This window comes from Platichthys flesus, chromosome 5, assembly GCF_949316205.1.
Source record: "Platichthys flesus chromosome 5, fPlaFle2.1, whole genome shotgun sequence".
Classification (NCBI taxonomy): Eukaryota; Metazoa; Chordata; class Actinopteri; order Pleuronectiformes; family Pleuronectidae; genus Platichthys; species Platichthys flesus.
In genome coordinates, this window is record NC_084949.1 from 25878782 (window position 1) to 25903445 (window position 24664).

The 24664-nt window shown below is 43.2% G+C and overlaps 1 protein-coding gene across 1 annotated transcript in view; it reads left to right on the forward strand.

Annotated features, from left to right (window-relative positions):
• LOC133953979 (voltage-dependent T-type calcium channel subunit alpha-1I-like) overlaps positions 1-24664 on the forward strand; it is a 113852-nt gene that overhangs the window by 30626 nt on the left and 58562 nt on the right. Inside the window, exons 4-7 of the mRNA XM_062388199.1 lie at positions 5293-5390; positions 12470-12629; positions 18838-19180; positions 19269-19361. Of these exons, the coding sequence (XP_062244183.1) occupies positions 5293-5390; positions 12470-12629; positions 18838-19180; positions 19269-19361 (694 nt within the window). The remainder of the gene's footprint in view (positions 1-5292; positions 5391-12469; positions 12630-18837; positions 19181-19268; positions 19362-24664) is intronic.

Genomic DNA, 24664 nt, shown 5'->3' on the forward strand with positions numbered 1-24664 from the left:
CAACAAAGCTGGACCTGTTGGAGACTTTAACAGTTTATAAACTATAAGTTGATAACTTATAGTTCAGGAATATTAAATTAATAAGTTACTGAACAATGTGCTTTAACATGACGTGTATGTGAGAGGGAGTTAGATAAAAGACGAGTCAGTCGACAGCTGGCTCTCATTTTTGACTGTTTACTCATAACACACACACACACACACACACACACACACACACACACACATACACACACATTCAGCCTCGCTGACATGCGTAAGAGCGTCTGTACTCAGTTGGAGGTGTAACAGTTGCTCATTAAAGCTCTAACACCACACAACACACTGTAGCACTGTGAAAATAGATGATAACACACATACACACACACACACACACTAGAAGCACACAACCAAATGGGTGAGCAAAGCAGACGTTGACGCTGTGAAAGGAAAAGAGTGGAGCTGTGTTTTAAGTGATAGGAAAGGAGGAGAGAGTGTGTCGGGTGGAAAAGTTGCTGTGAAGGATAAACAGAGAGAGTAGTGGGAGGGAAAGAGTGAATCAGAGTTGTGGTAATGAATGTGTGTGTGTGTGTGTGTTGAATGCTTTTGTATCTGTGTGCATGTGTGTGCGTGTGTCTTCTCTGACTTGCAAACCACTTCTGGGACAGAGGATCTAATGCCTCCATTCATCTGATTCAATAATTGATGTTGTCTCCTCCAGGAGGAGTTTCTTTGGAACCCGGTGGCAGAAAATCTGACATTAAGTGATTTCTGGTCATCGTCAGATTAGTTTATTTATTCCTGTTATAGACCAATATACAGCCTATATGTACAATATCTGTTTGGAGGCATTATTGCACTCTCCAGAGCCGTCAACCCACAGTATCCTCCAGCGTTCTGCTATTAGATGTCGAGAAAATGTGTTGGAGCACTTGGACTTTAGCTCTTAATGCTGGCGGACTGTGAAATGTGTAAGTGGCTCCATCGTCTCAGCAGATAAACAACAAAGCAGCTTTATCGTGTGATTCAACCTCGAGAGCTGAGAGAAGAGCTGCACATGTTTTCAGAATCTTCTTCTTCTGACAGTGGTTTGGTTTAAAAATGAAAAACATCATCCACCAATATAAGGCTGAGCTTATAGTTACAAATATAAGCTTGCGTATTTTACAGGAAGCAAATAAATGGATTGCTAATATCTTTAAAAACCATCAACACAAACCTTCATCCCATCTTCTTACCTTAATTTACCTCTGAGGTTTGTCCTTCACCCAGCTGGGCAGCTCTGGAGAAACACAACACTATGATGGCTCCTGAGAGAGTTCCTCACCATGCTGTCACGTGACAGAACTCTCAGGTCTCTGGAAAGAGAAACACGAGGCTGTGGAGCCGGTTAAAGAACCCCCACCCGCCCGTCTATCTCCACCTGGGAGGAACAAATACAACCCAGCGCCTCCTCTGAAATATTCATGAAGCTGTTGAGCTGGAGAGAAGTCGTAACTCAAACACAGACACACACTACATTTAGTCTGACTTGCGTGTCTGAGAGTGACAGCCTGCGTGTGTGTGTGTCTGTGTGTGGGGTCGAAGTTTGTGTAACACTCTTCAGGAGGGCACATGTGCTTTAGTTGTGTGTCGCCCCTGCTGATCCGACACAGCTTTGTGAGAGCCCGGAGTGTGCTCCGAGCAATCTGTGTGTGTGTGTGTGTCTGTGTGTGTGTGTGTGTGTGTGTGTGTGTGTGAAACTCAGGTTATCTGTCTGTACATTGTGTGAAAAATGAGAGTGTATCAGAGTCAATGCCTATTTGCTTATTGTGTGTGATTTGTGTAATGTTGTGTGACTGTTTCAACAAATGAGCCGTCATGTCTACAATTGGAGCAAAAAATTGCCGAAAATGACAGATCGCCATTATGACCCCCCCCCCTATCCTACACACACACACACACATACACACACACACACACACACACACACACACACACACACACACTCATTTCTGCTCTGACCAGCAAAGCGTGAACATCACAACCTGAACCTTTAGTGTTTTTTGTCTTGGCATGAAGAAGTTACACTTTTCTGGATTTCCAAATTGAATCTTAATTGCTCCATTATTATTATTATTTTAATCTAAATTAATTTAACTTGATGTTCTTTACAACCATGTAATGATTATAAGATAATTGATGGTTGCCGGGGTTGAGATATTCATTGAATTCTAAAATGTGAGAGGAGTGGAGCTTCCTTTGTTTACTGACCTTTTACTGACTCAACTAATGGAGAAAACTTAGAAATGCAACAGAAACATCATCAGGCAGCAAACATCCAGCTGTCTCATCTAGTCTCATTATAAACAAGGATCCTCGTACATCTTTGTGTTTGTCTTTGTCTTTGTGTGTCTTTGTCTTTGTGTGTTTGTGTCTTTGTGTGTTTGTGCTTCGGGGCTCGAAGATTTCAGCACAAACACTGAGAGAAACTCTCTTGTTCAGTTTCACTTAATTATTCTTTTTAGAGTCTTGTGTGAATTGTAGTTCTTCAAATCAAGGAGAAATAAACACAACAACCTATTTCCTCTACACAATCAATGATGATTATATTATACCAAGTAACGACAAACATTTGGAGATGTTACCAGGAAAGTAAAAACAGAAACATGTTGATTCCTGATCAGTTTACGTTCACTTCAGGGTTAAAGTTGTTTCTCACTGTGTTTCCAGGATGGTTAAGAAAAGGATCTTTGATCTTTTGAAACCTCCTCCAGGATTCAGGTTAATATAATTGCAGTGTTGCGGGGGGGGGGGGGGGGGGGGGGGGGTTGTTCCCAGAGTTCTCCCTCATGCTCCAGCTCGGCAAACGTGGCCAGAACAAAGAGTCAAAGTTGAAACCTGTAGCTTCTCCGTGTGTTTCTCTGTCAAGTCAAAGGTGAAACTCCCGAGAACAGTTTTCTTTATTGTTCACAGTCCAGCAACCTGCCATTAGTCCGGTGGCCAGACCGCCGCACATGCTTTAAATCAGCCTCAAGGCGTGGACATGACTTAGTGAGCCATGAAATATGAATCTCTCCCGTGGCCGGTGTTTCACTGATCCTCGCAAAAGACACGAGCCACACAGAGCCTCAGTTCTGCAGCTCTGCGACCAATCAGATGAAACCTCTCCAGTTCACCACGCAGACCGTGAACAGTGAGGTCGGAGATCACAGAGTAACCAGAATACAGAAGCATCTGTTGGTGACCTCAGACGTGGGTGATCTGATGTGACAGGTGGTGCTCTACCCAGGGAGCAGAGAATGAGTTAAGATGATATAAGAGGGGATACAATACAGTATCTTGCATTTGTGTTGTGAGCTGGAGCCAATCCTGGGTGACAGTGGACAGATCACCAAACAGTCGCCAACATGCAGTCACCCTGTGGTTGATAAACCTAATTAACCAATTAACCTAAACCTAATCTCCATGTCTTTGGCCTGTGCTACAGAAGAATGTGTCATGTGTTTCTCTTCTAATTCATTGAATAGACACGATGATTCATTTAAATTGGATTTTGAGTTTGACTCAGAGTTTCTACCGTGGACCTGCTGTGGTCTGATGAAACCTGAACAGCTCCGTCTTGATGGTCGTTCTGTGTTTTGTGAAACCACACAAACATATTTGGGGTGAGTGGGACGTCTATTTTTGCAAATTCTGCACCAGAGAAAATCAGGTCTCAGGCTGAAGCTGTAGAAGAAGCACGTTATTGTTGTCTCCGGCCATCTATTTGAATCCCAAACCCATGTTCTATCGTTTCTCAGGACGAAAGGACACCGTCATTCTCCTCCTGATTTTCTTGCCTCTTGTTTCCTCTTGGATTCCATCAGTTTTTAAGTTCCCCAGCTTCTCCAACTTTGACATTTTGCTCTCTACCTTTTCAAAACTGTGAAACTCCGACAGCAGCACCAGGAAACAGAGGGAATTTATATATTTCCGTTTATCTCACTGTAATTTTCCTGTCAGATAATATTCTATAGATTTTATTCCCTGAAGTAAAGGTCGAAAGGTTGCGAGTGAATAATTGGCCCGGTCTTTTTAAAACACCTGGAAGGCTTTTTGACCTCGCCCTGAAATAAGCTTATTATGATGATGGAGCGTTAGAACATCTCGTTGTAGAAGACTTGTGTGAAATACCAGAAACTTTCCCACTTGACAGCTCTCTAACCTTCGCCTGAGAGCAGTGTGCCCCCGCTCAGCCAGGTGTACACACATCAGGCCTCTGCCGCCGTCTCTCTGTTCCTAACTCTGTAATTATCTCCTGCACTTGATAAAACCCTCCGTCTCTCTCTCGCTCACTCAATCCCATCTTATTGCCGTCGTTTTATTACACTTAATCATCTCTCGCCGCTTTCCTCGCATCGGCTCCCGAACCCCACCCCCTCCTCTTCATCTCCCACTCCCTCTTGTCGTCCCTCTGTCTGTCTCCTCCTCTCTTTGTCTTTCCCACCCATCCTGTCCCTTCTTTGCTACTTTCACTCCCTCTCTCTTTCAGGTCGGACTATATTTTCATTGCAATAAATTCAGTCAACTAGAAAAATACTGGTTTCCCTCTGTTTCCACTGCGGTCTGTTTATCCTCTCCACCTCCAGTGGCGGCTGCTTCACAAAGCTCCACTTTCATCTCACAGTTTTTGCAGGTTTAATCTCACGCCTCTCTCTCTCTCTCTCTCTCTCTCTCTCTCTCTCTCTGACAGGATGCACTTTAATGCACTAAGAGGTGTATCCAGTTTTCAGGGATGCAGGAAGCCCACTGAGCTTATTCACTCGTACTTTAACATCTTCCTCCGTCTGTGTCAAAATGATGAAACGCCTCTATCTCTCTATTTTTTCTTTTTTTTCCGTGCCAGTGCAGCAGGCTGTAACTTTGCCACGTGAAGCGATAACACCCACACACATAAATATTCATGCTCTTCTCCTAACTAATCGATGGTTGTGTCATCCCGCAGCAGGTTCGCCCAATCAGACACTTCACTGCTCATGGAAACATAGCTCAAGCTGATTTGGCGAAGTTCTTCCTCTGACCCGGGTTTCTGTGCATGTCTCAGTTTATTAGATCGACAAATTCCACCTCATTAATTCATATCAGGCTCCGTGCAGCAGGATCCCGACTCTGTGGAAACATGGGCGCTTCTGTTCAGGCCTTTTAATAGGAACAAACATGGAGGGAGGATTTCATTAAAACAACTTGGAACTTCAGATGAGTTTAGCTCCGTGGAGACACACGGGTTGTGGAAGTAGAGCCGTGGAAGTGTTCCTGCTGTTAACAAGTTCTCCTGTATGTTGTGTTTTCCAGGATCGTTGAATACTCGCTGGACCTACAGAACGTCAACCTCACGGCTATCAGGACGGTGAGAGTACTGCGACCTCTCAAAGCCATCAACAGGGTGCCAAGTAAGTCCCCACACCAGCTCAGACTGGTTCACATGTGATATAAGACCAGTACCGGGCCTGTTTTACACCTGCCTGTTTGTGTTCTATCCATCCATCTATCCATCAACTATCTATCGATCTATCTATCTATCTATCTATCTATCTATTCTTCTATCATCTATCTATCTATTTATCTATCCCTCTATCTATCTATCTATCTCTCTATCTATCTATCTATCTATCTATCCATCTATTCTTCTATCTATCTATTCTTCTATCATCTATCTATCTATTTATCTATCCATCTATCTATCTATCTATCTCTCTATCTATCTCTCTCTCTATCTATCTATCTAGCTATCTGTCTATCTATCTATCTATCTATCCATCTATTCTTCTATCTATCTATCTATCTATCTATCTATCTATCTATCTATCTATCTATCTATCTATCTATCTATCTATCCATCTATTCTTCTATCTATCTATCTATCTATCTATCTATCTATCTATCTATCTATCCATCTATCTATCTATCTATCTATCTATCTTTCTATCTATCTATCTATCTATCTATCTATCTATCTATCTATCTATCTATCTATCTGTCTATCTATCAGTCTATCTATCTATCTATCTTTCTATCTATCTATCTATCTATCTATCTATCTATCTATCTGTCTATCTATCAGTCTATCTATCCATCTATCCATCCATCGAACCCATCAGACAAGAGAGAACCTGATTGGTTGAGAGTTGATGGACTCCTCTTCATCTGACTCTTCTGCTGTTAATCGTTTCTCTCTGAAGACAAATTGATTTTACATCTGCAGACTGTGATGTGTTGTCATGTGATGTCATGAGTCTCATTCAGCACCCTGGACAGCTGCCTGGGGGCGGAGCCAGCGCTGTCTGAGGTTCTGAACATGAGTCACTGAGTCAGAAATACCTCGAGTGTGAACAGGTTCAGATCAGAAGCTGATTACACACTGGAGTGAGTGGGACTTGGCTCTGAGCTGATTAGAGGCACTTTCATCCACTGTCGTGTTCAGGCTGGGAAAGTTTGGTATATATGATATTTTAAAAAAGCGTGTTGCATCAAAAAAAGGTTTATAAAGGGGACAGATATATATATTCCTTGCAACGTTATTGAATTTAAGGAATCTGTTGGGCCTTGACGGAGCTGTGTGCTCTATTGACATTCAATTTGTTGTTACTTCCATTTTTTCGATGATCTGTTTTGAAGGAAAGAGGAAATAGTCAAAACCTTGACTTGTCAAATGTTGTCCCCTAAAATCGACCTGCTTTTATCAATGTGTTAAAGTTGTCTTTACAAAATATTGTTTGAGTTGTCGCCCGAGTTGTGACTCCTTTCATCCTCCACTCTTTTCCATCGTTATTGAATGTGAAGACAAACAGCTGCTGTTTAGATCTGAACATTGTGTTCACTCTGCCGTGCTCACAGACGCCTGCTGGCCCTGTAGGTGCACACAACACAATGCTGCAGCAGGGATTCTGTCCTGCATCATTATTCATCCTGTTGCAAATGCACAACATGACACCAGCATAGTTGTATTTGTGGCAACAAACCTGCAACACACAACCCCGACTGCCAAACGCTGCCCGAAGGCCTCATTGTGCGGGATGTAATCACATCATTTTGATTGTGTACCTGTTGTCTTCATGAGGCCGCCTGGTGCTGCAGAGGTGGAAATGTGACTGTGAGAAAATGTTTTGACATTAAACTCTATTAAAGCTTTATAAGTTGCACAGGCGGTTACTGGTTTAATCCTGTGGGAGGAGATGAATTCCCAGGGACACCGAGTGCAGGGAGCTTTTTAAATGTGTCTGCGCTGTAATGTCATCCACTGTGAAGCTGCTGAAGTGTGTTGAGTGGCCCGGCCCCTCACTTTAACTCAGAGAGTAACCGTCCTCCTTGATGAGAATAATCAGAGCTTGCGGCTCGCAGCTTTTGTGCGTTGTGTGTCTAGATTGTGCCTCGCAGGCAATCACTCCGAGAAGCTGTGAGTGCTCTCCAAGTCGGAGACGAAGATAATGTTGTTTTGCATCTTTTATAAGTATAATTGCTAAACCTCCCACTGCTCATGAATCTGCAACATAAACTATCGCAGTAATTTCCCTGTGAAAACAGGTGCGGCTAATTTAGTTGGGAAATATGTGTGAAAGTAAGTGTGATGTAGCGTTTACACAGAACACACATGACGTATGTGCCTCAGGGAATCTACAGCTTGAAGATCTAGAAATCAAGAGTTGGCCCCAAATTAATTTAAGATTCTGATTAGACAAAATAATTCATGATTTGTCCCTGTTGTCCAGAACCTTTAACCCTTCAGTCCTTTTATCAGATAAACATCAGTGTCCTCAGTTTCCCCAAAGACTTTTTTATCCCCTGTCTCTCGCCCCCACACGGTTTAAGTCGATTTTCAAAAACACATTGTGTACATTTCAAACGCAGTGTTTGGGAAACAATGAAGCCAGGATGTACTTTGCATTCGCCCACTGTTGCTTTATGTTTGTATATCATATCACTCTGGGACATTTATTAAGTTATAATGCTCCCTTGTCTCTGCCCGACACCACTCAGCCATGCTCTCTACAGTTTTCAGAGCCTCTCTCACATCAGAAGGTGGATTTAATCGCAGAAATGTGAGAAAAATGCATTTATGAGTCACTTTTCCAACAGTCCTATGATTTACTGATGCTGGCAAACAATCTGTTGTTTTGATGTTAAACAATAATTGACATCACACAAAAAAAAATGTTTTCCATAACAAAAGTTTGGCCTTCAAGAGATTCATGGCTGCCAATGTTTTTGTGCACAGGGAGTTAAAGCTACACGGGTTGTTTTGTAAAGGTCTCTGCTGCGAGTAAACACAAACACTGATGATTTATTTAATTTTAAACTATGTGCATGGGTGTAATCTGTCATTTCTACAAGCGGAGGTGACTTTTCTATTCCTACGCTTTTCTCTCTCTGACATTAAAATGCAAATGCGTCATTGGTTGGTTGTGTCCGAGGCTCAAGGACAAATGTTCCGCTTAGAAAGGAGGAAGAAAAGAGGCAAGAGTGAGTGAACATTTTGTGTAATGACTTGTTGCACCATATTGATGTTTTCTTTGTGGTTTACTCAGTAACATTTGGGTTAAGGAAGCAGAAAGCTGGTGAGAAAAGAGAGGAAAGAGACAAATGAGTCAGGGAAGAAGGGATTACCCAGCTCCATGAAGGATGGGCGAGAGGAGGAGAGGGACGATGAGTGGAGGGATGTGGGAAGACTCAGATGAGAAGGCTATTACGGTGATAGATAGAGCCGGGGAGACGAGTGCAAGGGATGGAGGGAGTCGTCAGATGAATAGGGAAAAAATGGGCGAGAGAGACAGAAAGGACAGAGGAGTGGAGAGAGGAAGACGGGATGAGGAGAGGGAGGTGATTAGTTCTCGGGCGGGGGGGGGGGGGGGGGGTGATGCAGCCATTCCACACATGCATGTACACAAACCACTGTAATAAATTTTTTTCAGAGATAATGAACTGCTCTTGGTTGAGGCATAAATCCTAATGTTGCATTTTCCCTCAGAGCTCGAGTCGACCACACACAGACACACACAGACACACACACACACACACACATACACACACACACACACACACACACACACACACACACACACACACAGACACACACACACACACAAGCTTCAACACACTAAACATTTATGCATATAACTCTGCAGGTCATTTCGGAGACTTTGTTCTATTTCATTATGACTTTAAGACCCAAAAAAAAAAATGACATTCTCTGTGTAAACTTGATTCTTAAACGTGCTCAGATATTATATAATAATATAACTTCTTGGTTCTGAATGTTAAAGAGAATTGCCTTCGAATGTCAAATCGTCCAAAGATAAATATTCATTTTCTACTACTGAATACATCCATGGTCCAAAAGACCTTGAAATTGGACTCATGTTATCTGGATCTAATGTTTGTCTGTACCAGCGGGTATTGGCTCCACCCCCCCCCCTCCCCCCCACATCCCTTAAAGTAATAGTGGATGGATTAAATATGTACGATATGTCTGAAATGACCCATATTACCCAGGTCCCATGATTTCACTTGAACACAGTTTTGACTTCCAGGAACCAAAGTCCATCTAAATATAGAGAAGACCAGTCACTCCTGCAGGTTTCGAACTCAAAGCTGCAGCTTGAATTTAGACTTCATTAAAAAACTGAATTTATCTCCAATATTCCGTAGGTAATTTTCAAAATGCGATGAGTCCAGTTTTCTTTCTCTGCAGATTCATCTTTGTTCTTTTGGTAGAAACACTAGATCTGCTTCAGAATAAAAGCAAATCCATGAAAATGTCTCTTTCTACAATATGTGACCTTTGAGTTAGATTAACCAACGGGATGAGAAAGAGCAGTTTAAAGCCAACGTGTCGGCTCCAGCTGCCGAGAGCCGGTTGTTTCACTCCTCTTTGTTTGTTGGATAAATAAAGAAGTGATTCTCTGGTTTATTAAAGACGATTTACCACGGAGCTCATCTCGGGGGGGAATTCGATCTGCGAGCTGCGGCTGAGACACAAACACCGAGTCAGCGACGCTTCACCCGGGCAGACACACTACCGCAGACACACAATCAATGCAGATACCACAAGCAGCTGCAAAGCCACAATCCCCCCCCCACACAGACACACACATATGTTATCGGCGAGGGTGTGTTTGTGTGTGTGTAGTGAGACGAAGAGTCAGTTAATGGGACGTTAATGGGAATTAACCAGGTCTGAGTCCCACTGGCCACAGCTTAAAGGACTCGGCCTGTTTATTACATTACCCACAATCCCCCTGTGGGAGATGCCAGCCCTTAGCAGGTTGTCAGCAGATTCTCTCTCTTCCTCTTCTGTCTTCTGATTCATCTTCTGTTCATTCTCTCCGTCACCTTCTCTTGGCTCCGTCCGCCTGCAGCTGCTTCGTCTCCTGCCGATAATGAGAACCTTTGTAGAATCTTCTTTTTACCTAAAAACAAATGTCCTCACTGTCAAGAATAGTTAATATCTCATTTTCAAATAACCAGGTTAATACTATTGTGCTAATAAAGAGGCTTTATTTGTTTTATAGACTTTGAATTTTGAATCTCTGCATCATTTTACCTTCACCTTCTTTCTTTGTTGTTTCCTCGGAGAGTCACTTTGAAACTTTGCATTTGAAAAACTAATATTAGTGTTGATTCACCTGGTTGTGTTTTCACATGAGGGTGTCTGTGTCTCTATCTTCAAACAGACTCAGTCACTGTGATGGAAGCTTTTTTCAAATGTTTCAAAATAAATTGGCTCCTGTTGATTTTATAATATCTGGCACCAGCTCGAGGGAGACTCCAGCTGGAGTTCACTTTCAAATCCCTTTAATTTAGTGGAATTCAGATCAACTAACTCGATTCATTGCTAATCTCTCAGGTGAATTCGAACCCATTATTAACGGTTATGATAGAATATTGTGCTAAAGGGTTATTGCCAGATATTAATTATAATAACAGTGTTTTATTGGGCTTTTTCTCTCTAAACCTTTTTTCCTTCCTGTCTATGAGAGCAGAGAGTTTGAATTATTTGAGGAAACCAGTCGACAAATCATAAAATATTCACCACAGAAGAAGAAAAACTTGTCCGAGCACACGTTTCACCAAAGGTCAAACGAGCTTATACCGAACGGGGGAAAGAGATAAAATCTATTTCCCCGGCATCACCTTCTAACAGGGGGATTTAAGGTCTCAGGAGGAACGTGCATCCTCCAGCTGTGATTGGACGACGCCTGCAGACTGGTGCTGAACCACTAACTCCACTGGGAGATGTGAAAGTTCCATCTAATGGGGAAAACATGCATAACATTTAGAATGCAGCACAACTCACTTTTTAATGGCAACTTTTTACACGTTTGGCATTTTTATATTTAAAAAAAAAACGTCAGTAGAAACTACAGGTGTCAGCTTCCTTCCTCTGCTCCAATCACTTCATGTCATCTCATTATTTGTCGCAGGCCCCTGGGAGAAGTTCGACACTTAACCCTGATTAGTCGGCTAAACGCTGCATCAATCCTCCATCGACTCTACAGATGGAATGTAACCCCTGGTTTGGTTTTCCTCATAGAGACCAGAGCCAGCGTAATGGGCCGTGGGATCACAATTAGCTCAGAGATTAGACATTGATTAGGTAATTATGCTAATACAACGGCTTAGCTGGAAATGAAATGTGATAAATATCTGCCTGAGCGGGAACAACAAAAAGAGATTTGTAGTCAGGTGGAGAGACGAGGAGATTCCACAAGGTTGTGTTACTGGCTGACGTTTGAGTGTTAGACACACAACAATCACAACAACTCTCCTCTCTCCAGTGAAGCTGATACCGTCTCAGTGCATCTGGGAAACTGACCAGTTCAAAAAAGATAAAACACTGAGAGGATAAAAGGAAGTGGAAGTTGGATCACTTACAAAATAAACCTTTGTGCAGGAGAAATAAGAAAAGTCCAGAGTTTAGTTTGGAGAGTTTTCAGAAGTGTGTCCAGGGAGAAGTGTGACTGAGGAGCTGGAGGATCATTGGCTTGTTATCACTTTGTGTAGATGATCCTGAGGCTTTGTGTTATTACTGTAAAGCTCACTTGGTTTGAGCCCCTCCTGATGGAGTCCAGTCTGGTGAGTGCATGAAGGAAATATCGGTAAATACCTTTCCCTGGATTTGTTGGTGGCCATTTAAGGAGCGTCAGTGTTTTTTGTAGGAGAGAAGAGCTCCTTGTGCCATTGACATTTACAATTAACAATATAACACAAATATAATTTTATCAAAGGAAGTTTAGGGCCCAAACTCATGAGGACGAGTGTTGAACTGATGTTTTTTCCATGTAGGGAACAAGTAGAAGTTCAGCTCATTGTGCTCCAGCCCTTCAAATGTTAGGTATACAACGTAAATCTACTTGGTCATGAGTTGCAGCCTCTTGATTTAAAGGTTGTGGGTTGTATTCCCTTCAGGAGAAGAGCAGAGGTGTGAGCCTCAACACTGTGTCGTGTGTGATGACTTGTCTTTGTGTGTCTGTAGGTATGCGCATCCTGGTCAACCTGCTGCTGGACACTCTGCCCATGCTGGGAAACGTCCTCCTGCTCTGCTTCTTCGTCTTCTTCATCTTCGGCATCATCGGCGTGCAGCTGTGGGCGGGGCTGCTGAGGAACCGCTGCTACCTGAAGGAGAACTTCACGCTGTGAGTCACCACGTGTGTGTGTGTGTCTGTGTGTGAAAGGACAAGCTTAAGGGAGTGTGTTGAATGTGTCTCTGCTGTTTGTGTGTCTGTTGTTTTGCTTTCTGAGTCTGAAGAAAGTTCCGTCATCAGAGAATTTCAATTTCTTTACAGTTTTGTTTTCAATTAACCAATAAAAGGATGATGAAGAAGAGATAACGAGTTTAAAACGACAGGACGTGTGTGTTCATGGGTCAGTCTCTCGCCCCCCCTCACATCACCTGCCCCCCAGTGTGACCAGGAGATTAATCACATCATCTAATCAATCCACTGATAAAACCAGAGAGAAAGAGAGAGAGAGAGAGAGAGAGAGAGAGAGAGAGAGAGAGAGAGAGAGAGAGAGACAGAGGAGGAGATTAAATCATTCTCTCTCTCTCTCTCTCTCTCTCTCTCTCTCTCTCTCTTTCTCTCTCTCAGTGCTGATATAATGAGGCTGATTGTCGACCGAAATTTGCAAAGCGCAACCATAATTATATCAGCGTCAGTCCCCAGTCAGGCTTACAGGTGCACACACAGACACACTCAAATACACACACACACACACTCTAACACTGTTTTTAGCCTAGGTGTCTGTCCCACCTTCCATTCAGAATCAATATTTATCTCAGCAGCAGCAATGCAATTGATAAAAAAACAGAGAGCACAACCGCAGCATGTTTGTTAATCACGATGGCTGCTGTTGGTTTTCTTAATGTGCCTCAAATCAGATAAAAAATGTTTGCTGAAAAATAGAAAAATGAATTTTACGACCATGAAGGAATTAAGAACATTTCATACTAGTTTCCTTCTACACTAACCGCGGAGCAAAGAAAGCTAAAGTTATCTTATTGTTAAGAAGAGGTTGAAACTGTACAGAGTAAAACTCACACTGGAGAAAATAATTTTGGAATAATAATGATGTCGTTCTTTGCTGTGACCTTTCAAAAGTGTTACAGTCGACTATTATAACTATTTTCTGATCTGGTGCTACAATATAAAAGTTATTGGGAGATTAAACCCCCAAAACATTTCAGAGTCAAAATTTCACTAAATTAATTGTGATGTTACACAACTTTTAACTTTGTTCCTGAAGATTCTTAATAATCACAAACTGACCTTTTGGGCGTCAGTTTCCCCGAATCCGCTGCTGAGCTCATTCAAGAAGACGAAGCTGCTGATCTGTTTCACTGTGTCGTTCCAGGAAAATAAACTTTTCTGTTCCCTCACACACGTTGGCAAAGCACCTGTGCACATTCTCAGTAACGTTGCAACTGGTTCCCTGCCGTGCATGTTCACAGACGCACATTTCCCCTTCGATATACAACGCGCATTCATGCATGCACACATCTCCCCCACCGATACACACAATTGAATATCCTCTGCAGGGTATATTTGGAAAAGGTCTGAGCTGTAGGATGTACCTCTAACCTTTACAGGCTGACAGCCGCACACACTTTTCTTTTTAAATGCTTCTTGTATCTTTTCTCCATTTCCTCTTCCTATGGGCTGTAATCTTATCCCGCTGCTTGCGTGAGAGCTTTGTTGTGTTGATAGCGTTGTGTTGCTCTGATGTTCTGTGTCTCTGTGGCTCTGGGCTGTTTGTTTTGGTTAAAGTGTCAGAAATTCAATTACTCCTCTGTCATGTCGCCTTGAAATCCGAGGAGTGCGAATGCTGCTGTTGGTTTAGGCTGAGCTGCGTCTACACACTCTGCTCCAGTTGTTCGGCAGCACAGGGATTCACTCTGCTGTTTGTGTGTTTCTGTGTGTGTGTGTGTCAGAGTGTGTAGCTGCATGCGTTTGTGGACAGGAGCTGAACCGGCAGTTGTCACTCAAATGTGAACCTCGGACAACTTTTACCCAGAAAACTCTTCGATTTGAAAAGTTTTAAATCGCAAGGGCTCAAATTTAATTGTTTTATAAATAATGATAATTATTGATATTTGCAATATTTTTCACTGTGATTACACAAAGGATTCTGAGGGATTGTGTCTTTGTTCTTCATGGACGAGTGAGTATTTATCTACATAAAAAGCGAGCAATGCAAAAACCCAGAGGACTGTGACATGAATCAGATTCTCAGGGATCTTCACCTGAGAGAGAATCACAATTATAAAAACATTTCTTCTTCATGTTGTTCTGTCATGTTCAATTATAGACTTTAAATAAAGAATCACGTGCCTCAAAGTCATGGTTGTACAAACAGTAGAGTCGTACTGCCGTCGACCAATCAGGAGTCAGTCTCACCTGTCAATCATGACATGTAACCCGGTTTTATATAATCACATAACTAATTAAAAACAAACTTTTAGAACATGGAGGAGGCAGAGTGACAGTGATTCAGCTGTCATCTTTATCTTTATATACTTTACAATCTAAATGTTTGTTTATATGTTAAATACATTATTCCTGTAGAAGAACCAACTTTACTGTTAAATATAAAATAATGCAAGATAAACCAAACCCCCCCAAATTTCGTAAAGTATACAGACATAGATCATTCTATATTAGTTAAATTTATTTTAATAAATTACTGGAGTGTACTTTATTCAGATTATAAATAATATAGAGAACAATTTTGAAATATGATTAGTTGTGTTTAATTTATGAGAAATCCCTTTCAGAGGAAAACCCCTTTAACCCCAGTTAAAACTGTTTCCTCCATCTGATGAGTTGCGTGTTCGACTGAAGATGAATTGAACTTTTCTTTAGGTGTTCAGCTGACCTGCTGTTCCCCGACCGAGAGACTGAAGAATAAAGATCTGCAATTAACATCAGTTCAATCAAACCCTTGTTTCTATTTCCCCTGTAATTAGCACGTAGCATGAATCGTTCTCCAAATCCACATTTACATATTAGCAACCAGGGATCAACTTGTCAGACAAGAGGATTTAAACAACAATAATTAATTTGTCGCGTGTATCAAAGTGTTTTGATCTCAGTTTAAAGCTCTTGTGTATCCCAGAATGCATTTCACTTCAGCAGTATATTAAACGTTGGAGGTGCGAGATCTGTTAATACCCTCTGATCATCTCATCAGCCTTGAATTATGATAATTGTCCTCACGGTCTCTGGGAACATCCAAAGGAAAACGGCGATCTGAGCAGCTGCTGCTTGTTCCCAAATATCTCTCTGATTGAGGGAACAGCTAAGACCAGTGGGAAGGCACACTGGCTCAGACAGTAACTGGGAGTCTTCCCGTGGAGAGGAGATCCACAGGATGTAGGAGCTGGAGATGAGATGTAATCGTGGGATGTCCTGACCCACCTGAGTGAATTCAGTCAATTTCAACATGCACATTTGTTCATCTCTTGTTAGGGTGAGGGATCGGACCTCAGAATGTGTGAGTGCAGTTTTGATATGACTCACTTTGGCTGAAGCCGCTGCTGCTGCCGCCTGGAGCCCCACGTGTCCTCGGGTGTGAAATCCCTGCCGTCCGCCGGACACTGTCTGCTGGTGGAGGGTGATCACCTCGGTACATGGTGGAGATTTGAGGAGAAAGAGTGGGTGGGTGGTCCCTTTCTTTTTTCCTGAACAGCAGACACACTGGCAAACGACAGGAGATCGGATGTTGTTCATTCATGCAGACTCACACTGTAATGTTCATCCTGACACACAATATGCTACGCGTGCACCTCTTTGCTGAGTTGATGTCTTTGGAATGAGGAGGTGAACCGGACTTGTGAACAGATCCAGGATCAGAGAGTTAATCATCTTTAGAGACGTCTCCATCAGTCAGATGCACAAGCAGGCACTGGACAGAACCCGGTGGAAGGACCTGGGCCAGGAAAGATTGTTTGTTTGTTGTTTAATGTGGTTTTAGTCTTTACTACATGTTGCACCTGAACCAAGCAGACGTTCACTTACAGCTGCAGTTATTGACTTCAACCTGACAGAAGAACAAACAGTTCACAGTTCAGCCTTTAGAAAGTTGCTCTACCTTGTTATGTCTGAGGCGCTCTGCCGACTTTCTCCTCATCTGCTGCTGCACTCACTTTCTTTCTGAGTGTTTGGCCTCCTAACGATGTTTGGACTCAATTAGCGGAAGGGGGGGGGGTGGATTGTTTGTTTGTGAACCTTTGGACGGACTGAGACTGATTCTTCCTCTTCTGCTGTTTGTATCGAGATAAACTGCGTCTCAAACAAAACAAGAACTGTAATTGTAAGTTGTATGAAGAGGCTTTACGTGGATGGGTTGTTCCTCCGTGTGTCTGAACCACGAGATCTCAGGAGCTCTTACTGGAATTTCTCCATATTGGAAGAACGTTCACTTGGACTCAAGGATGAAGTGATTCAAAGTTTACTGTGACCTCACAAACACACATTAAATGTCGAGATAATCTTTTAAAATTTGACCCAAATGTTCTTTTACTCACAGATTACAAAACTTCACACAACCTTGTTTCTGGCCTCTTGAATTTGCCCTTGATGAAACTAGATGAACTAGATTCCCGTGGTGGAGTGTCACAGTGACCTCATGTGAGTCTATAGAAATAATTGTGTAGCCTGAAACTGAACATGTTGCTGGCGGATGCAGGAAACCACAGGGCAGATTTTACATGTACTTATTTTCCGACATGTCAGGATGTTTCTGGCGTGAAGCAGTTCAGGAGGTTTTATCCATAATCAATTCATATGATGTGGGTGGAAACAAAGATGAGGAAAAGGAGAGCAGGTCACAAGAAATCCAGAGCTTCCCTGTGTAGCTTATATCCCCCCCCCCCCCCCCCATCCTAACTACAGACGCCTGCACAGCCCCTCAGGTCAGTGAGCTTGATAATAGCTTCTTTTCAGTCCAGCACACTGCACGGAGAGAAAGAGCCTGAGTGACGGAGAGACGCTCACAGAGCTTCTTCCTCTAATACCAGGTCGGACGTAATTGCTAACCAACATCGGTATTCACCCGGATCTCTTTCTGCCGTCTGCCCTTTAAACAGCAGCCCCCCCCCCCCCCCCCCCTTAGCCTCAACCCTGCTCCTTTTGTAATCACGAGGATAAACACCCTCACTCCTTTTTTTTATTTTAGCTTCCCGTAGTTGTCTTTGTTTTTCCTGCATTCCTTCAGTTTCACATTTGTTGTTCTTGTCTTGCTTTGTATTCTCCTGTGTCACCTCCATTCTTTTATTTATGTGCCACTCAACTTTGTTGTTCTTGTCCTTCCTCTTCAGATTTCCTCCTTCCATCTTTCCATTTGCTTCCTCCCACATCTTCCTGTTTGTGCTTCCTCCTCTGCTTCCCCTCGCTTCCTCCTCGTGTAGCTGTTTCCCGTCCGACATCTTTGAGAAGCAGAAGTTTAATTCGTGGCTCCCACTTCAACTCATTCAACAAAGATAACTGTTGTATTCATTTACTGTCGGCATTTTAAAGCTCAGCACATTTATTTATCCAGCGTTTATTCCTAAATCCATGAAAGTCTTCTTCCCAATATAAATATTCTATATGTTTTATTTGTATGAGCTTGTTGGTGAAGAAATAAAAGATCACGAGCACAGGAATTGGTCAAGGCCTTTATTGATGGGGTGAAGATGTGGGTTGAACAGTCATCATCTCTCTCTCTCTCTCTCTCTCTCTTTCTGTGTCTCTGTCTCACACACACACACACTTTTCAGTTAGGTTCAATTCAATGATGTTTGATTGGCATGAACATTTTCAAATAACAGTGTTGACAAAGCGTTGAAATACAATTTTGCCAAGTTTACTACACCAGTAAAAAAACAATAAATGATATCAAGAGCAATGTGTGTTTGTGTGTGTATGTGTGTGTGTGTGTGTGTGTGTGTGTGTGTGTGTGTGTGTGAGTGTGTATCTGCCCCACATTGCTGTGTGTTAAGTAACTTTTTCTTTCTGATTGATAAACGTCTCTGAACGAAAACTCCTTCAGTCTTTAATTAGATCTGGCACCCGACCGTACGTGTCTCTCTCTCTCTCTCTCTCTCTCTCTCTCTCTCTCTCTCTCTCTCTCTCTCTCTCTCTCTCTCTCTCTCTTTCTCTCTCGTGTCTATCACTCCCTGTCTCTGTCCATCATCATTATGTTTTGTCCCTTCAGTTCCAGTCTCACACCCACTAAAGTGCTGGAAACCGCCATGAAGGACGAGAGGTTTCATGTGGGAGATCACGTGTACTTATTCCATCTGTAACCACTTCCCGTTCAACTCATTTGAATTTACCTAAACCTTCCACCACTCTGTGTCTCCAGCACCACAGGCATCAATGTGCCTCGACCCTACTACATGGCTGACGAGGATGACGAGCGGCCCTTCATCTGCTCCCTGCCGGTGGACAACGGCATCATGTCCTGCACCGACGTGCCGGCCCGCCGCGAGGGGGGGCGGACCTGCTGCCTGGACAAGGACGACGCCCTGTACCGCCAGTCGCTGGGCCTGAGCCCCGAGCCTCTGGCCAACGGCAGCGTGAGTGTGGCCGGGCTGTGTGTCAACTGGAACCAGTACTACACCAGGTGTCACACCGGACACAGCAACCCCCACAAAGGAGCCATCAACTTCGACAACATCGCCTACGCCTGGATCGTCATCTTCCAGGTGGGACGTCTCCTGAACTCACTAACCACCAAACTGCTGTCTTTGATATTCATGCACTCACCGTCTCACTGTGTTTCCTCGCCTGTAGGTGATCACTCTGGAGGGCTGGGTGGAGATCATGTACTACGTGATGGACGCACACTCCTTCTACAACTTCATCTACTTCATCCTGCTCATCATTGTGAGTCACACACAAATAACACAACTGGATTCATCATGAAATGGAAAAAACACATGAACTAACGTTTAATCAACATTTTAGCTCTGAGCATGAGATGGATCAAATCTGCAAGATCCTGAGAGAAAGAAAGACATCTGTAAAATATCATATCACTCTGATGCTAGTGAATATCGATAAAACACACGAATACACATGAATACACATGAATACACACTCCAGTACATACACACAAGTTAATCCAGGGAAGTTGAAGATGTTTTCCAAACCTGAGTATTTTTACATTTCCTGTTTTTGTTGCCATGCTACAGATGACTGCAAATAAACGCTGTCACCTTCTTACGCTCTCTCTCCTTCTCTCTCTCTCTCACTCAGTCAAACACACAAAGACACACACACACACACAGACACACACTCTCAGAGGGATGTCAGTGTCACAGTGAAAAGCTTAAATCCCTGAAGAATCCTGCTTTTGTTCAGATAAAACACTTTAATTCCAGCTTCTCTGTGTGGATGTGCTGAGATGGGGGTGTACGTGTGGTGCGTGTTCTTGTGTGTGTGTGTGTGTGTGTGTGTGTGTGTGTGTGTTTGTAATTGTTATCATAATGCAGCATGACTGCCAGTCCCAGTTACTTCTCTAACCCAGGGGCTGCCTTGTATTTTTTTTTATTACACTTTTAATTGCCTGCCTTCAGATTCAGACACAAGCGCCTCTCTTCTCTTCTCCTCCTGTCTCGTCAACGTTCTCTCCGTTCTTTATTCTCTTCCTCTCCTTTGACTCCATCAATCACTGCACCTCTCTTCCTCTTCTCCCGGCAACTATACGAGTACACACTTCTTACCCATTCTCATCTCCGTCTCCCGATCTGTGTGTCACTCCCTTCCTTAACCTCCTTTCTTCCTCTCTTTCCTTTTATCTCCTGGTTCCCTTCATCCGCTCCCCTCCTTCCTTCACTTCAGCTCCCCCCTTTTCTTCTTGCTGAGCAGTATCCTGAGCATCATTCATATATCTGTCGCTCGACTCATTATTCCCAGTCACACAGAAATGCACGGATAATTCATTTAAACACATAACAGGACGCTTTCCCACACTGTTACATCGAGCAGCTAAACCTGCCTCACCACAGGAGAAATCACTGATGCCTGTCGGTGTGAACACATCACTGAGGTGCAGAGGGAAGCAGGAGGGAAGGAAGCAAGTAGCTGAGGAAAGGAAGGAAGTAGGAAACGGAAAAATATGACGAAATTAGAGGGTAGAGTGAAGGGGTTTAGGCATAAATGGAGAAGTGGTATGGAAAGAGGATGAGAGAGGGACGCGAGAGGGATGAGAGAGGAGTGGAAGTACGAGTGGATTGGTAAAGATAACAGAGAGCTAGTGGGGGTGACAGACTTGAGTGTCATGATGATATCAGGGAGTGGATTTGGAGCAGAACCACTGATCCCAGCATCAGAGGGTTGTAACTGTTCCCCATACGTTTTGAATCAAGTATTTTTCACGCAAGGGAAGTTTATTCTGCAGTATATTTAGGAAATACAAAGTTTTTGTACCTTACATTAACACTTCCTGCCATCGTAGAAAAGTCTAATCAGTGTGATGAGAAAAAACATGAGATGACAGAAACAATCTTTGAGAATCATTTTATTTAAGGTTCTGGGATGAACCCATGTCCCATCCACGGTTTGTAACCTATACTGCAGCAAGCCACCAGGGGGCGATCAGGATGGTTTGGCTTCACTTGTGCTGACGTCCATCTCTATCTACATTTCATGGTTATCATGTAGTGTATGTTAATAACTACTGGAGGCCACTAGGCAGTAATATTAATACTTAGCATTAATCTTTAAGGTGCTGTAGCAACATTAGCATCACAAGCCCTTAATTCTTATTCGGCTTCTTTTCCTACCACTTCTTTTTCTTCCTCTGATCTGATGCTAACCAGCTAGCTCCAGCTCTTCCTGTCTCGTAGAACCATTTTGTGTTAGTGAGTCACTGTAGCATGGATCCTGCTCTGAGGCCTCATCTCACCTCTCGTGTTGCAAACACAATCGTTGACGCTCTTGGCAAACAACCGGCGACACCTGCTGCTGGCAGGAAACCCCGTTTGTCAGCGGAGAATATTCAAAATGTTTCAAATACAGATGAAAGTCTGTGTTTAAAGTTGGAACCTGAAGGATCAAGGTGCTTCATGCAAAGTGAGACCATCACTGGTGTTCTCATGGAAACACCACAACTGTCCATCAAGACAACTGGTGTGATGGATGTGCAGTTTAAGGACGTTGTGTTTTTGTGTTGCTTTCAAAGTCTGAGTTGTAAGAATTTCAACACATCGTCAGCTGATGTTTCTCCTCCGAGTTTCTACTGAAGCAGAAACGCCTCCTTCACTGTGTAATGATTCTGGAGATGAATGTGTTGTTATTCATCTGGATTCAGACGAAGTATCATCGCACAATTCTCGCTGCAGCTGTTGCTTGTGTGATTTTTCAGTCTCAGTGTCTCGTCGGCTTTGTAACAACATTGTGTCGAGGAAGGTCTTCCACTGCTCTCATGTTGAAAGCTCATGTCTCTGCCTGTCCCTGGTCTCACTGAGTCTCATGAGGAGACTTTTAATCAAGATGTTCTTAAAATGAACCGTCACTGAGCATGTTGTCATGATCCAGCTCGTCCTGATGGAGGAGAGGCTCCTGCAGGTCCATGCATCCACAACCTCCAGGACTTATGATTCTAAAGATGGACGATTCCTCCTCTTCCATGTTAGTGGATGGAACATGGAGTGCACTAAGAATACACAGTGAGCTACACATCAAAACAAGATGGTCTCTGTCTGTTTAGGTTCTTCTTTCATTGTTGGTGAACGCTCTTCAGGAAGCATGAAACGCCTTTATTGACAGCAGAGACTGACTTGTACTGGTTGGATTTCTACCATGGCCCCCTCCCCCGATCACTACTGTGGAAACACTGGCACAAATGGGCAGCATCGCCACAAGATGGCCGCGCTCGTATCCAGCATATTTTGGCTTCATTTCTAGATATTGGAGAGGAAGTGGAGACATATCGTCCATCTTCATATAAAGTCTACCTGACCAGTGACACCAGCTGAAGTATCAGGAAGGCTGGATCTGTGCTGGAGACGTCTCTGGACCTCAGAGCTGGCTGTGGAGATGAGGATGCTGCGTCTTCATGGAGAAACCCTCCACGTCTTCACTGTCACGGTGGGGCTGAGGAACTCTCCTGAAAGGGATCCACTGTTTGTCTCGGAGGTTGTGGAGCTGAAGTTCAACAGTCGGTGCAGCATCCTCCTCTCCTCAGCTTACAAGGTCTCCAGAGACGTGTCCTGTGGAGCGACAGAGGACAGAGACAGACACAGAGGAAGGATGGGAGACAAGAGGTTTGTCTCGAGTTGCTTTGTCAATTTCACTCACATTACATTCATGCAGATTAGATGTGTGAAATTGAATTTCACTGAGAGAGAGAGAGACAGAGAGAGAGAGGCGTTGGATGAGGAGCGAGTGATACGAGCGACAGCGAGAAGGAAGCTAGATGAAAACTGTGAGAGACAGATGAAAAGTGCGCTAGAGATGGAGCGAGTTGGAGCTGTTGCTCTGTGCTGATTAACGTCATGTGGAGCAGTTTAGACAAAAGGACTCGGTGGAATTAAAAGCTTAGCATGGGAACTAGCTCAGCCCAGAGGAATTAAGGTTTTAACATCCAGAAATACCGGCTTCCACCTGCTTTGTTACGGAGCTGCACAGTGTGATTTGACACCAGGCCGCCATGCACCCCCCCCCCATGCTGATACCTGGTATTAACTTTCATCAGACTGTCTCTACCTCCTCCCTCGGTACTGACAGGAAGACTAAATAGACCGATCCCGGGGGATGGAACCAGGATCCATCCATACACCGTCTCAGTTGTCAGGATGTTCTCTACCTCGTTTTTACATCATCAAATAACTAATTAAAACCAATCAGAACACTGAGAAGTAACTTTATTAGTTTGTTCCACGTCCAATACCCTAACATGGAGGAGACAGGGTTAAGACCAGTACAGACACTTTGGATTCACATTTTGGGAACCGTCATGTCATCCTTCTTTATAACATAGATATGGACACAGACTTCTGATCTTCATTAATAATGTGCTATACCCACACATTTTATTAAGCATCTGATCCATCAATGACCCTGTGATGGGACATGAGTGAAGCAAAGGAGTATAATGCACAAAATTCTGGTTAATTTCAAGTTTAAATAAAATAAAATAAAACATGCTACATCCGTGAGCTCCAGCTCTTCATTGGATCTTAATTACATCTGTAAACAACCTCTTAGAAATGGGGCTCAATGGCCTTTGATTGAATCTGAATCCAGTTATCGAATCCACTAAAGGGGTTTGTTTGGTGGTTAATGAGTTTAATTAATGTGAATTATGCAAATGATCATTTAAAAAAGGTTTTTATATTCCTCAGCACAGATGTGTATCAGGACAAAATTATACTAATTTAACATTTAACGATATGGTTAAGTGTGAAGTGTATTTCCAGCTTCTCGGCTGTGGTGCAGCTGCAGGAGACACCGACGGAAGAAACATTCAACACAGTTAAACAAATATTAATGAATCAATATCAATGGAACGTCCTCTAATGAAACTGCTGATGTGTTGTGTGTAAGCTGCAGCTGACATTAGCTGAAGGGCACCTGAGGCGTCTCCAGCATGACGGACATTAAACAGCTTCACTGTGAAGCCTCCTGCGGATCCATCACATTCCACAGATGTTGTATTGACTTTACAGCGTTTAAAGCTGGTCGGCCATGTTTGTCCACCGTCCCTGTGCTTCAGTGTGTATTCACAATCAGGTTGTGTGTCTGTTCTGTCAGAGCGACTGACTAAACAGAGGATTATGAACCACTCGATCAGGGATTCGTCGACCTTGGAGCTTAATGAATCGGGGTGTTTTGTCAACCTGGACCCAGAACCAGATGGAACCGGTAAATCAAAGTCATCCATACAAGCCACCACCGACCCAGTGGCTGGGGTTTAAGGACACGACATTGAGGATTAGTAGATGTGCTCGTAAAGCTGGTAGGTTTGTAGCTGGACCCTCAGTGTCACATGCAGAGATGGGAAATATGAGGTTCCTTCTTTCAGACTTTGTTAAACCTCCCTGTGCAAATCTGAGTTACACAAAATCTGTCATTCTATAGCTGCTGGATGTTGAAATGTCTTTTCATTGCAGTTGTAAGAGGCGTAGCTGCAGGTCGGAGCCGGGGACATCTTGTTCTGTAGATTCATCGGTTTTTAAAACAGC